General features: G+C 47.2%; 1 protein-coding gene across 3 annotated transcripts in view; it reads left to right on the top strand.

Moving 5' to 3' along the window:
- RSU1 (Ras suppressor protein 1) overlaps positions 1-14,007 on the top strand; it is a 158,836-nt gene that overhangs the window by 377 nt on the left and 144,452 nt on the right. For all 3 annotated transcript variants that reach the window (XM_075922459.2, XM_075922461.2, XM_075922462.2), the window contains exon 2: positions 9-120. In XM_075922459.2, coding sequence (XP_075778574.1) covers positions 12-120 — 109 coding nt within the window. In that variant the 5' untranslated portion in view covers positions 9-11. The remainder of the gene's footprint in view (positions 1-8; positions 121-14,007) is intronic.

The raw sequence follows: 14,007 nt of genomic DNA, 5'->3' as shown, positions 1-14,007 counted from the left end.
TGGTGCAGGCCATGTCCAAGTCCCTGAAGAAGATCGTGGAGGAGAGCCGGGAGAAGAGCCTGCCCGAGGTGGACATGTGTGACCGGGGCATCTCCAACATGCAGGACGTCTCTGGCTTGTGTAGGTATCGCGAGCGGTTCCGCCCGGGTCCCCCGTTCCTCGCCCCCTTCCCAGGCAGCCGCCGCCTCTGAAACTATGACGGGCGTCAGGCCGGCGGCTGGCGGGACCCTTGCAGTGGGATCAACATTCATGCAACTTCCTGATCTCTGAGTTAGGCTGAATGTGACCTCTTGCTGTCCCGACTGTTAAGTTTTCTCTTAGACATTGAAAGTCAGTTGTCAGTTTCACTGCAGCTCTGGGTCCATTTCACTGCCTCAGCACTGCACTATAATTGGGTTCCAATCACTATTCATAAATATGTCTGGCTATTTTTATTATGGTGACACCAAGGTGCATCATCTGACTGGGGCGCTCCTGTGATAGCTGTAGTGCTTCTGGTGAAGATGCTCTAAGCCAGGGTTTCCCAACCTGTAGGTTGGGACCAAAATATGGGTTGCTATTACATTTCAAAGGGGTTGCCAGGTGTCTCCCCAGGTGGCTCTTAAGGAGCCATTCACGCATTTTTTTTAATTGTCTTGGGTCACCAAGTCTTCCATAATTGTCAAAATAGGTCCCTATCTGGAAAAGGCTGGGAACCGCTGCTCTAAGCCAAATGGAAGAGCTCTCTCTCTCATCTGTCTAGTAACTTATGCCTTCTTGAGAAGTGCTGGCTCTGTAAGTGGGAGATCTCCCACCAAGATAGTAGTGTCCACTGTAGTGCTTAGGTCATTAGAAATTGACATGGATGTGGAATATTCATATCCCTGAGCGTCGAAAGCTATACTGAAGTAATTTCTGTTATAGACCTAGCCTGAGGCTTAGTCTGTACTACCTACTTATGTCAGTATAATTTAGTCACTAGAGGCCGTGGAAAATCGACATCCCTGAATGATGCAGTTTTGCTGACCTCAATACAGGTGAAGATAGAGATAGGTAGAAGGGAGGACTTCTGTCAGCAGAGATGTCATTTTCACTAGTGTTACAGAACCACAGCAGCAGAAGCTGTGTCCCTGTAAGTTGGAACAAGCACTAAATAGATAAGACAGGGGAGATAAAACAGCAGAGAGGTGACAGGCCTTGCTTAAGGAACTGAAGCAGACCCTAGACAGAGCCAGAAGTAGAACTTCTGGTTTCCTTAGTCTGTTAGTATCCTGCACACAGGGCCATACTGGCATAGTTCCAGATTAATGTAGTTATTTTGCTTTTTAGCCAGAGGTAAGCAAAAAGGTACATCTTAGTTTCAGAAAATTTAATTAAACTTGAGTTTGGCTGCTTTTATTGCTGCTTACCAAACTTTGCCTGACTGTTCCATGTAAAACAGAATCTGGAATATTTTCAAACTGTGTTTTAATGGGCACGCTAATACAGGGTATGCAGACAGGTAAGTGTAATCTAATCTGAAAAAATTGCTCGTCTGAATTTAAAATTACTACATATAATCCAAACCTGAAGTTCGGGCTGGTTGGAGCTTGCTAATCTGTAAAAGACTGTTTTACAAAATCTGCATCTTGAGCCCAACTTAAGTTGGCTCTTTCTGCTCCCTTCATTAAGTCAATAACTTATTTTAAATTTCTGAAATACACTCAGCAGCCGTGAATCTGAGAGATACTAAGCATCTGCCTTATGATTCCTGTCAACTTTAATAGACTCTGTAGGTGCTCAGAACCTGTTGGGGTCAGGTAGTTTTTAGTTTCTTACAGAGCATTACTGTCTAAACACACAAAGATTTAGCTTCAATTTAGTCAGGTTCATAAATGTGTATGTGTAATACCACTTACCTCAGGCAGGAGAGTTTCCAGTGGAGTTCTTAATTTAAACGGGGACTACTAAGGTGGATAAGGGTCAGAGTGGCTTTTCAAACCCTTATTTACAAGAACCAGTTCTTGCTTTTGTGAGCCTTTTGAAATCAGAGGGCTAATTAAAGTAGGGCCTGACTGTGCATCTCATAACTTAATGAACTCACCAGAAGATTTACCTAGCATTGCTTGGGTCCTTAACTTAATAAGCTCTTTGTTTTTGTTCACTGGGAATGAGGGGTTCAGTATGCAGTTTTTCCTGGAGAGAGAGAGACGACTATCCCAGCTGTCTCTCTCCCCACAGAAGCTTGGGATCAGGTGGGAAGCACTGCTGGCTGCTGCAATACTAGCAGGCACGACTGGGGAAGGGGTGCATGTACCCTGACTGGGGAGCATACAGTCAAACTGACATGCAAGCAGACAAACTCACTGAAATACATAGTAGATATGTAGGTTAAACTACAATATGAATATAGCCATGCGTTTTCCTCTGCATTACGTACAATTGTTGCTGTTATAAAAATGAATTGCTCATGATCCACTGTTTTGTAAAATCACTTTTTCATATAAAGTTTTCAGTCCCACTGGCCTAATTAAATGGGTATGTCTTAGCTTTGTACTATGGACCACCATATGAATGGAAAAATAACAATCTATGTTATAGATAACTTTGTATTAATTGTATATTCTTGATAAGGTCTTTGCTTTCTTGGATTGGGAAATCTAAGTATTTCTTAATCTAGAATAAAATCTTTCATTACACATTTCCAGGCTACATCTAGACTGCAGACTTCTTGTGCAAGAAGCTTTTTGTGGAAGAGATCTTCCACAAAAACTTCTTGTGCAAGAGCGTATCCACACTGCAAAAGTGCATCAGAAAAGCGCAAGAGAGCATCCAGAGTGCATGGATGCTGTCTCGCTGTCTGATTGCCATTAACAGAATGGCCACCAAGGCACCTGTGCTTCTTTCAATAGGCTGTTTGTGTGCAAAAACATCCTCTTTCCTGTCCATACACACCTTTTTGTGCAAGAGCTCTTGTGCAAAAATGAGTTATTCCTTGTAGAAAGAGGAATAACTAAACCGCAAAAACTCCTCTGTTCTGTCAATTCATTGTAGATTTTTCTTGCGCAAAAATGTGCGTGAGGTGTGGACACCGAGTTTTTGTGCAGAAACAGCTGTTTTTGGTGCAAAAACTTTGCAGTGTAGTCATAATCTCACTGAGAATGCATAATGTCTTAGTGTTGTGGATGAGACCAAAACCTATATCTAAAATATAGCTGTTGACAACAAATAGTCTGGTAACACTTTAAAGACTAACAACACATGCAGATTGTATCATGAGCTTTTGTGGGCATAGCCCACTTCTTCAGATGACTGGAGTGTTGGGTGTCCAGAGTTGTGCCCACAGAAACTCATGATACCATCTACATGTGGTGTTAGTCTTTGTTGTTTTAAGTTTTTCCTGTTACAGACTAACTCGGCTACCTCTCTGAGGCATTTATTAAATTAGACCTTTATTAAACTTTCTATTTGTACTTGGGAAGAGGAAAGCTTAATTTCTTGGGCAGGTAATACTAGCTTTTTTATTTTTCTCACAGCAACTAAGGATGTTAAAGTGTGGTTAATTAACTAGTCGAGTAGTTGATGGATTTTCATTGACTAGTTGATAGGCACTTCTGTATTCCACCTTTGAAATGTACAAGCAACCATGCTGGGGCTCTTGTACATTTCAAAGGAGGAATGTTGAATTCCCCTTGCAGCCCTGGGCCAGTGGGAAGTCCTGCTGACGCTGGGCTGCATGTGGGCATGCCTACTTTGAAATGTGCAAGAGTCCCCATTGGGGGCTCTTGAGCATTTCAAAGCCATAGCATCCTCGTGGAGCCTCCCCAGCTGACCTTGGATTCTGCACGACATTTCCCCTGAACCTGGGGTCAGCTGGGATCCTGGGCTCTGCGTGGCATTTTAGCGGAACCCGGTATCAGCTGGGGACTGGGGAAATGCCATGGGGTCTGGGGAAATGCCGCGCAGAACCCAGGACCCCAAGTTCCATGGCGCTGCCCCTTGAAACACGGAGGCGGCATTTTAAAGGAGCAGTACTCCACAGCTGTGCCGGGGATCAGCTGTACGGTCACTGCCCCTTTGAAACACTGCCCTGGGGTTTCAAAGCAGCATCACCACACAGCTGATCTCCGGATCAGCTGTGCAGCGCTGCTGCTTTGAAGTATCCCTTCTTCCCCCCACTTTGCTGCCTCTATCTGATAGAGGCAGTAAATGGGGGTAATCAACTAGTCAATGGACTAGCCTATAAGCATTTGCAAAGGGCTGGCCTTACAATGAGGTGAACTGAGGTGGCTGCCTCAGGTGCCTGGCTGTGGGGGGGGTGCCACTAGGACCCAAAGGGAAGAGGCAGTTTCAAAGTTTTTGGCCTAAGTGAGGAGGCATGGGAGCGTCATTTGAGCTCCCTGCCTCAGGTGCCAAAATGTTATGGGCCGGTCCTGCATTTTCAAATGCTTATTGGACAGTCGACTAGTCCTTAACATCCTTAATAGCAACATGAATGCTAGGGATTTAAAGCACTGAAAGACTGAGAGAGAACGCTAAGATAAATTAGTAATTGTTTCAACTTGAAGGAAAGGAATCAGAAGCAACTACGGTTCTGTTGAAGGTTTAAGATGTGCACTAACTCTGCTAGAGGCAGCAGCACGGTGGAAGGAAGAGGGGGACAGCTTGTGTGCAGGAAGAGCCATAGAGCTGCCTCCTCTCCTCTCTCTCCCCTCACCCCCCTTCTCCCCGCAGCTGCTACTTCTGTATCAGACAGGGCAGGTGGGAGCCGGTACTGGCAGGAAGCCAGCTGCAGGTGTAACCCTGCAGCTGCTGAGTTTTCTGTGGTTACACGTTTAAGTACCAGCATTTTAACATCCCTACTTTGAAGTCTATTCCTATTGTCAGCATGCGAGAACAAATTTTGTGCTTAATTACTATGCTTTAATTAAAAATCTTGAGTTGTTATATGTTATACTATTGTTGCAAAAAATCAAGTATTCTTTGGTTGTTCCATATCTATGGTTTGATGTAAATAACACGTTTCAACTTATAAAAAGTTATGGCAGGTATTGTATTTCCTCCACATGATACGATTAGCTTGAATGCTACGAAAAAAATGCAATGTTAAGTCTTGAAGACATGCAGTGGTGTTTTTTGAGGTTCTGTGTGGACGTGTCATTGTAGCGGGAGACTATCCTGTGAATTCTTGAAGCAGCTGGTCTTTGCAAACTGGGCAGTGTTATTAGGTAGTTTCCTCCATCAAGGGATTTCTTGTGTGCTGAGCACCTTTGCTCTGGTACCACATTCTATATGTCAGTGGTCCCCAACCTTTCAAGGTTGTCGGGCGCCAGGGGGCGTGGCCGTTCGCCTGCCGGGCGCCAGGGGGCCGGCCCTCCCCCCGCCATGCGCCGCGCGCCCGGGGCCGGCCCTCCCCCCGCCATGCGCCACGCGCCCGGGGCCAGGCCAGCCCCGAGCACCTGGCGGGCGCATGGAAATGCCCCCGCGGGCGCCATGGTGCCCGCGGGCACCGTGTTGGGGACCACGGCTATATGTAAATAAAATGAGTCATGCTTCATATATTCCCAGGCTATGTCTCACTACACAGGGTTTTTCAGGAAAACGGCCATTTCAGAAAAAGAGATCTTTCAGAAAAAGGTGTGTGTGGATGAGGAAGAGGGAGTTACTTCGAAAGAAAAGGGAAAAGCACTGGTGCCCTGGGGGCCACTCTGTCCACTGTAATCACAGCTTAAATGCGAGGTAGCATCCATTCAGTGTGGACGCTGTCTTTCAAAAAAGCAGATCGCTTTATCGATGCACCTTCACAGTGTGGACGCTCTCTTTCAGAAGAAGTTTTTTTGGAAAATCTCTTCCGGAGAAGCTTCTTCCAAAAGAAGCCTGCAGTCTAGATACAGCCTCAGACTACATGTCACTGGCTTCTTGTGCATTTGGAAGTAGACCTACCTGGCTCTGGACCTCTGCTGTTCAGCAGAGACAGCTGATGATGTCCAAAGAAGATGCTGATGCTCTTCCTCCCCCCCCCCCCCCACAGTCCCTCAAAAAGCTACAGTATTGATGGTTACTTGTTTTACTCTTAAATATTCATTTCTGCCAGTTACAATATTATCTGTGCCTCTAAGGTTCTCTTGTTTGTTTTGTTTGTGTTTTATCTTCTCATAAGGAGTTCACACAGTAACTTCGGCATAATTGTGCTGTCTAGTGTGGCGTAGTGACAAATAACATTGGATAGCATTATATAATACTATAACAGTAAGATCTCTTCCAAAAATTTTGGCACTATAGTGGCATGGTATAATGCAGACAAAGTCTTCCTTAGTTACTTCCTGCATGTTAGTGGTATTCAGAAAGAAATAGCTTATCTTGGCTCCACACAACTCTGTGTGAAATTAGCCTGTTAATTTCCTTTTTTTAAAGGAAGTCCACTTTTTCTTTAGCATTAGCTGTTACTTATCTGTAAAATAACCTGCTGTGTTAAGCAAAGAGCAAAGGGGAAAGGAAGGCGAGAGGGGAAGAATTCTGGGTAGCTGGTTGCTGATGTAACCATTTTCATCTAGTTACCTTACCTCCTGTTTAACATCCCTAGTCCTCACTCTCAACCATTTCTGATTTGGGGACAATTTATAACTTAAGTTAGCGGCACTGCTATTGGTGCCTGCATGGCTCCAGAATATGCCAACATTTTTATCGCTGACCTTGAACATTTCCTCATCTGCCTTCCCCTAGCACCACTCCTACTTACGTTACATAATTTATAGACATCCTTATCATACGGACTCACGGGAAGGAGGCCCTTGAAGAATTCCACTGGGATTGTAACAGTTTTGACCCCACTATGAACCTCAGCCTGGAGCAGTCCACACGAGATCCACTTCCTCGACATTGTGACCATCATGTATTTGTACTGTAAACACCACCCTCTACCAGAAACCTACTGACTGCTATTCTTATATGATGGCCCATCTGTGACTGCTGTATTTTCAGGGGCCAGAGATGAGATACTGAATGGGGAGAGCTTTGAGTTTCTACAGAGAACTTTTTCCCAGCTGATAGGCTGGTGGGTCTTCTCCATGTGCTCAGGGTTTAACTGCACATCATACATGGAGTCAGGAAGGAATTTTCCCTGAGGTCAGATTGGCCGAGATCATGGTATTTTTGTATTCTTCTGCACTTTGGGGCATGGATCTTTATGCACGTTGAACGACAGTAAACTGTGAATTTCTCTAACTTGAAGTCTAACTCAAGATTTGCAGGTTTCAATAACTCAGCCAGAAGTTATGTGTATATTACAGGGGTGGGCGAGGTTCTGTGTCTTGTGCTGTGACATCAGACTAGATTAGTGGTCCCCAATGCGGTGCCCGTGGGCGCCATGGCACCTGCTGGGGCATTTGTGTGCCCGCCGAGTGATCGGGGCTGGCCCTGCCCCGGACACGTGGCGCCTGGGCAATGCCAGCCCAAGGCATGCGGCCCCAGTCCCCAGGCGCCTGTCAGCCCCAAAAGGTTGGAGACCTCTGGACAAGATGATCATGATTGTCCTTTCTGGCTTTAAAGCCTGAGACTGAGATTTAAGCTAATTTAAGTGTGTCTGTATGCTACAGTCAAACGTCTGGCTGCAAAGTAGCTATGCCAATAGTTCCCAAACTGTGGGTTGTAATCGCAAATAGGGTCATGTCATCAGTAAGTGAGGTTGCAGTGACTCCAAGTGTGGGAAGGACGCCATTTTGCTCCAAATAGCATGACCTTGCATGCACCATATGAGGTTTTGCTGTGCAGAAGATGCCATTTTCCTCTTCCAAATGTCTTGTGATTATAAAGTTCCCAGGGATTATCTCTCAAAGTTTATGCATTAACTAGTACAAAGGGTCCTCTGTGCCACTGGCCTACACATGATTTTTAATACATATTGTAGTTGCTGATTTCTTTTCTTTTGGTAGCTTATTTTTGGTATTTTACTAGTTCTTTTCAGTGTATGAAGCTACCATCTTGAGTAAACCAAAATATTTTATAATATTTCATTCTAGTTTTGTCATTCTGAAACGACCACTTTCAGGGGTGACGTATGGAAGAGGGCATGTGCACGCCCCTCCCCTCCAACCTTCATGGGCGAGAGGGGCAAAGGGCTGGCCAGCATTTGGGTGGCCCAGGGTCTTTGGCTGGCTTAGGGGCAATAGTGGAAGAAGGGGGAGCAGCAGCCCCCTTGCAGTCACAAACAGTGGTGGGGGATGTAGAGCAGCGTAGCCCCAGCTCACTCTGCTTTCTTGGCTGTGTTGCATGGGTGTGGGATGGGACGGTCCCTGTACTCACCAGCAGGAAGCAAAACCATGTGGCAGGGGAAGCAGAGCAAGCTGGGCTTGTGTTGCTCAGCTTCCCTTACTAGTCCCTCTAGTGTTCTGGCTCACACCTCTTGGGGGAGAGGCAGTACCTAGTGAGGAATGGTGTTGTCCCAGTGCCTCCCTGGGCTGTAGGGGAAGGAGTCACGTTCCTGTGGCCGGCCCCGCCGTGTCACCCCTTATCAGTCACCTGACTAATATAAAAGCAATACTTACAATTATTCCAGCATCAGGGCAAAAGAGTTCTGCCTGCATTATCACCTTTTATGTTGGCTTTTAAGTTAATAATAGTGGTCCTGGATCCACCTTTAGTAGTAACAACATGATTGTTTATACGCAAACAACTTTTGCAACTCTATTATCTGACGATGCATCACAAAAGACTGTTGGGTCATCTAATACATCCCACTTCCAATATGGGATTGTGCCCTAGGATGTACTTTTCAAGTGCTTTGTGTAGTCTACTTTTCAAATTACTCATGATGGGGCATGATTTTTCTATACATCAGCAGCCTTTAGTAATTTAACACCATGTCACTTGACATTGGTTCAGAGCAGCCAGCAGTTGAGTGAACTGCTTGTTGACTATATTGTTTAGGAACCTCTGTTTTAAGCTACCAGGACTGTATGCAAAAGTAGCTAGGCACAGTGGAGGCAAAGGCCAGGCATAACCTAATTAGGCAGCATTAACTTCATCCCTCCATTTGCATTTTAATTTACCCATTTTGATTTTCTTAATATTAAAAAAAAAAAAAGAATAGTACAAGAACTCTGTTACAATCAAGTTTTAAAACCCCACAGTCAAGAGTTTAATTGTTCATTTGTTTTCTTGTAAGTGTACTTGCACATGTTCCGTAACTTTGTTGGAAGCGGATAAAAGAAACTAACAGATTAGTAACAAATCTTGCTATTAATACTTAATAATACTAATTAATAATACTGCCATTATTCAGCTGAGGTGGGTTTTACCCACGAAAGTTCATGATTCTATATATTTTTTTGTTAGTCTCTAAAGTGCCACAGGACCAGTCGTTTTTGCCATGAATGTGGTATTTTCAATTTCTCTTTGAGTTAGAGAGCAGTGGTAACCGCACCATAGTTTAAGGTGACCACTAACTCATCATTGTAAACCCAAGTTTTCATCCTTCCCCATTCTTTTTCCTCCCCTCCCAAAAGAAACCCATTTCCCTGAAACTTCCGCATCTCATCCAAGAACTTTTCTGAGGGTTGACCAGCTCTCCGCTCTTTCCCATGTCTCCAAAATTATTTGAATTCCAGTTGTGTTGTCTGTGTTAGCATGTCAAGTTCATTTAGGTGTTTAACTGTGTGCATGTGTATTAAATACTGAATATACACATATAATTTTACTAGAAGATTTACCTGGTATGAGAGGTATGCATAAGTGACCACCTTCAATTAATGTATTGGTCATTTCATTGCAGTGTTTCAGCCCAGATATATTCACTAGAATTTCGTGCATTTTCCCCATTTCAGCTTGGGGGGAAAAAAGCACGTTGAAATACTGTGATTTTTTTTTTTATTTGTGTGTGAAATATTTTCCACTCTAAAATTTTAAAATGTTGTCATATTCAGAACAGAATAGAAGCTTTTTTATTCAAAAGTGGCTCTCCTCTTCCATGAAAAATAGTACTTAAAAGACAAGATCATTTTTGAAAAATTAATAAAATACAAAATTTGTAATGTTTAATGTTTTAATGTGCTTTAGTTTTGATTGCATTGTACAGCTGCTTTTGGAATAAATTTCAAATTATATTAATGTGTTTTCTTGCTTTAGAATAATTTAAAAATGAAGCTGGAATGCCATCTTGTGGCTCTGATAGCTTAGTGTCCCTAAAACAATTGCAATGGCATTAGCAGCTTCAAAGGTATGCGGAGGACATAGTAGAGAGTTTCATGGCAGCATGATGTTCTTAATATGTTTGCAGCCTGTTGCAATTTTATCTGCATTAGTCAGGGCCTTGCTCTACAGCTGAGAGAGGAAAATGCAGGCAGAGTCTGAATAGATGCACAAAGTACATGGTTAGCTTTCTTCATGTTAGTGGAGAGGGTGAATGAAATGGCAGCAGCTGCCCCCACTTTCTGTGGGAACTCATTTCAGGGAGTGCTTTGCCAGATGTTTTTGCCACTGTGTTGTGGAGAAAATCCTTAGAGCCAGCTTGCCCCAGATATTAAAGCAAGTTTTGCTGGAATGGTCCACTTCCCATGTGAAGGAAAAAAATGGTGCCTTGTTAAAGTTTTAAAATGCTTGTCATAATGTTAAGTTATTAAATACAAGTCATTTTGTACAGAAAGGCTGTATATGATGGCTTATGTTGTCTGCTTATTTTTTTTTTGGGGGGGGAAGTTATCAGATCCTAATATTCAAAGCAGTTGCTTTTCCAGACCCTTTCTTTGCCCTCCCATTCTCAAGGGTGCACTGATCTCTTGGAGAACAGCTTAGGGTGTGGCTGCACATCTACATCACAGTGGGGTTTGATGCTCTGTGATTGATGTACCAGTACTCAATTTAGCAGGTCTAATGAAGACCTGCCAGATTGACCACAGGTCACTCTCCAGTCAACCCTGTTACTCTGCCACAGACGAGAATAAGATACGTCGATGGGAGAGTTTCTCCTGTCGACCCTTCTCCCTCCCCTCCCTCGCACTGTAGCCTCAGTGGTAACTTGACCTGAGATGCGTCAACTCAGGGTATGTCTGCACATCATAGTTAATTTGAAATAACAGCCATTATTTCGAATTAACTTTAATAGCGTCTACACAGGCAAACCAGTATTTCGAATTAAATGAAATAGATGCACAAAGTCTGAATAGATGCACAAAGTACATGGTTAGCTTTCTTCATGTTAGTGGAGAGGGTGAATGAAATGGCAGCAGCTGCCCCCACTTTCTGTGGGAACTCATTTCAGAGAGCGCGTATTTCGAATTTGATAAACCTCATTCCAAGAGGAATAACGCCAAATTTCAAATAGCTAATTTGAAATAAGCGCTGTATAGACACTTATTTCGAATTGGGGACTTCCAGCCCTTCCCAGTTTCCCCTGGTGGCCACTCTAGGTCAAACCAGGAAAACTCCTCTCCTCTCCCACAGCCCTGGAGCCCTTAAAGGGATAGACTCTGGCCACACTGCACGTGCCAGATCCAGGCCTGCCAGCAGTTGCTGCCCCTGACCCAGTGCCAGGCAGCCAGTGCCAGCCAGCCATCCACCGCCCAGTCCCCCAGCTCCCAGGAGCCAGCCGGGGGCCGGAGATGGCAGGCGCCCTCCTGGACTAGTGTGGAGATCATGGACCTCATAGAGGTTTTTTGGGGGGGGGGGGGGACACAACGACTAGTGTGGAGATCAATGTCTATGATCTCCACATTAGATGGAGGAACGCCACCATGTATGGCCGCATAGCTGCCACCATGGCTACCAAAGGCCACATGCGTACCCAGGACCAAGTGCACATGAAAATTAAAGAGCTCCGGCAGGCGTATGCCAGGGCCACACAGGGCAGCTCCCCTAGAGGAGCAGACACCTGTTCCTGTTTTGGTCCCCTGGACTGCATAATGGGGGGCAGGACAGTCCATGCCACCCGGGGGGGGGGGGGCAATGATCTGGGAGCAGAGAGCCCTGACCAGGATGTGGAGGAGGAGCTGCAGGAGCTGTCACAGAGGGTGCCACGCCGCCAGGACCTGAGAGCTGAGTCACCAGCAGCTGAGTCACCAGGGTTGTCTGGGGAGGCCACAACATGTGAGTGCCATCACTGTCCCCTTCCTGAGGGGGGGGGGGGGGAGGGAGACCAGGGACCACGCGCACATGGGCCTTGCTTACCACAGATAATGCAGCAACCTGTGCATGTGTGAGCATGTGCCGTGCCACCCCTGGGCAGGTGGTTCCAGCTGCCTGCCACACAGGGGCCTTGGCTAGGGTTACCAGGTAGATCCTCTCCTCCAAAATACTGGTGGACACACTTGATTGTGGGGGCAGGGGAGGGACCAGCTGGGAGGAGGGCGGAGCTGGTTGGGAGGAAGGGGGGCAGAAGGTGGGACTGGTGGGAAGGATCGGGGGCTGCGGGGCTGGCCTAGAGGAAGGGGAGGTGGGAAGCAGAGCTGGGGGAGAATCGGGGGCTAGACGGAAGGTGGGAAGCAGAGCTGGCCGGGGGGGAAGGGGTGCAGCCACTGGCCACAGCCAGAGTCAAACAGGCCGCACCCTCAGCAGACACTCCCTCTAGTTGCTAGTAGAAGCCAGGTGGGGGCGGGGGTAGTGCCTGGGAGCCACTTCTCCCGCCCAGTTTCTGCACGCAACCAGAGGTTCCCAGCTGGGAGGCGGGGCTGCAATTGGAGCCTCTGGCTGTGTGCAGAAGCCGGGCTGGGGGAGTGGCTTGAAGTCCCAGCCAATGCCCTGCCCGGCTTTTGCACGTGACCACAGGGCTCCCAGCACCAATCGCGGCCCCGCCTCCCAGTTGCTCCTCCGCCCCCGCCAGGCTTCCGTCCGGCGCCCAGCCGGAAATTCAGAAAATACCTGACATTGCACATGTCCGGTATTTTCTGAATTTTTCTACTGGACAGAGGGCGCAAATACTGGACTGTCCGATAGAAAACCGGACACCTGGCAACCCTAACCTTGGCCTCATAGCCACACGTGTGTGCGAAGAGACATGACATGCTCCTGACCCCGGGGCGGGACACAGCAGGACGCCCTCCCTTCACAAGTCCCCTCTACACAGAGGCAGGTAACATCTTCTCTCTCTCCCCCCTCCCCTCCCCACCTCAGCTGCACTATACACAGAACTGAGGCATGGATGTGGTCTTGGGGCAGCTCCCACTCCCGGGGATAGCCGGACATTCCGACCATGGCACGTTGGCTCTGACAGTTCAGGGCACAGTCATCCTCACCTTGCAGAGGGGGGCTGGGCTTCACCCACTGTGTCCCCAGGGAGAACTGACCACTTCTCTTCTTTCTCCACAGCCACACCAGCTGCACGTGCAGGGTCCACCACCCCGCCCGGGATGTGCTCCCGCACTTGAGGGCTCCGCAGGTCCACCCGAATAGTGCACGGGTACTGACAGCAGCGCCTGGCGGCACTGCGAGCCCTGCACCGCACCCTCCAGAACTGGGTGCAAGAAGACCTGTAGCTACGGGGGGAGTAACTTGCCCAGGGCCGTGCCATCTGCCAACACCTGTAGGCCCTGGTGCAGAGCGTGCTGCCTCCTGCCACTCCAGCGCCTGCTGCCTGCCCGGCTACTGCTCCTCCCCCCACTCCTGCTTCTCCCTCCCCACCCTCCTCAACCTCCACACCCTCCTCCCCATCCCCCCGAGGACACCGAGGTCCCTGCATCCGCTGTGCTGGGAGACAGATGGCCTGGTGAGACCCCCACCACTGAGCTTCCCCTCCCACTTCTTTCCCTTGCTTCCCCCTTCCAGCTCCCTCCTCCCAGGTTTCCCCCTCCCTTCTCCCACCTCCTTTCCCCAGTCTCCCCAGTTTTCTTAAATAAAGACAGTTCGTGTTTTTGAAAAAACTTGCATTTTATTTGACATCGAGGTAAATAAGCAAACAGAGAAACCTGAGAACCAGCTGTCCGAGGGCAGGGAGGGGACGGGGGCCTTTAAGTAAAGACTTCAGTTAGCCTCAGGCAGCAGCCACACAAGATAAGTCCTGACCTGGTCCCCTGCCGGAACTGGTTCTGGCTATGCTTAAATGTGATTCACAGTCCACTCAGT

The sequence above is a fragment of the Pelodiscus sinensis genome, chromosome 2, assembly GCF_052426305.1.
Source record: "Pelodiscus sinensis isolate ZL-2025 chromosome 2, ASM5242630v1, whole genome shotgun sequence".
Taxonomy (NCBI): Eukaryota; Metazoa; Chordata; order Testudines; family Trionychidae; genus Pelodiscus; species Pelodiscus sinensis.
Note: the sequence above shows the minus strand (reverse complement) of the source record. Positions and strands in the feature narration are given on the sequence as shown.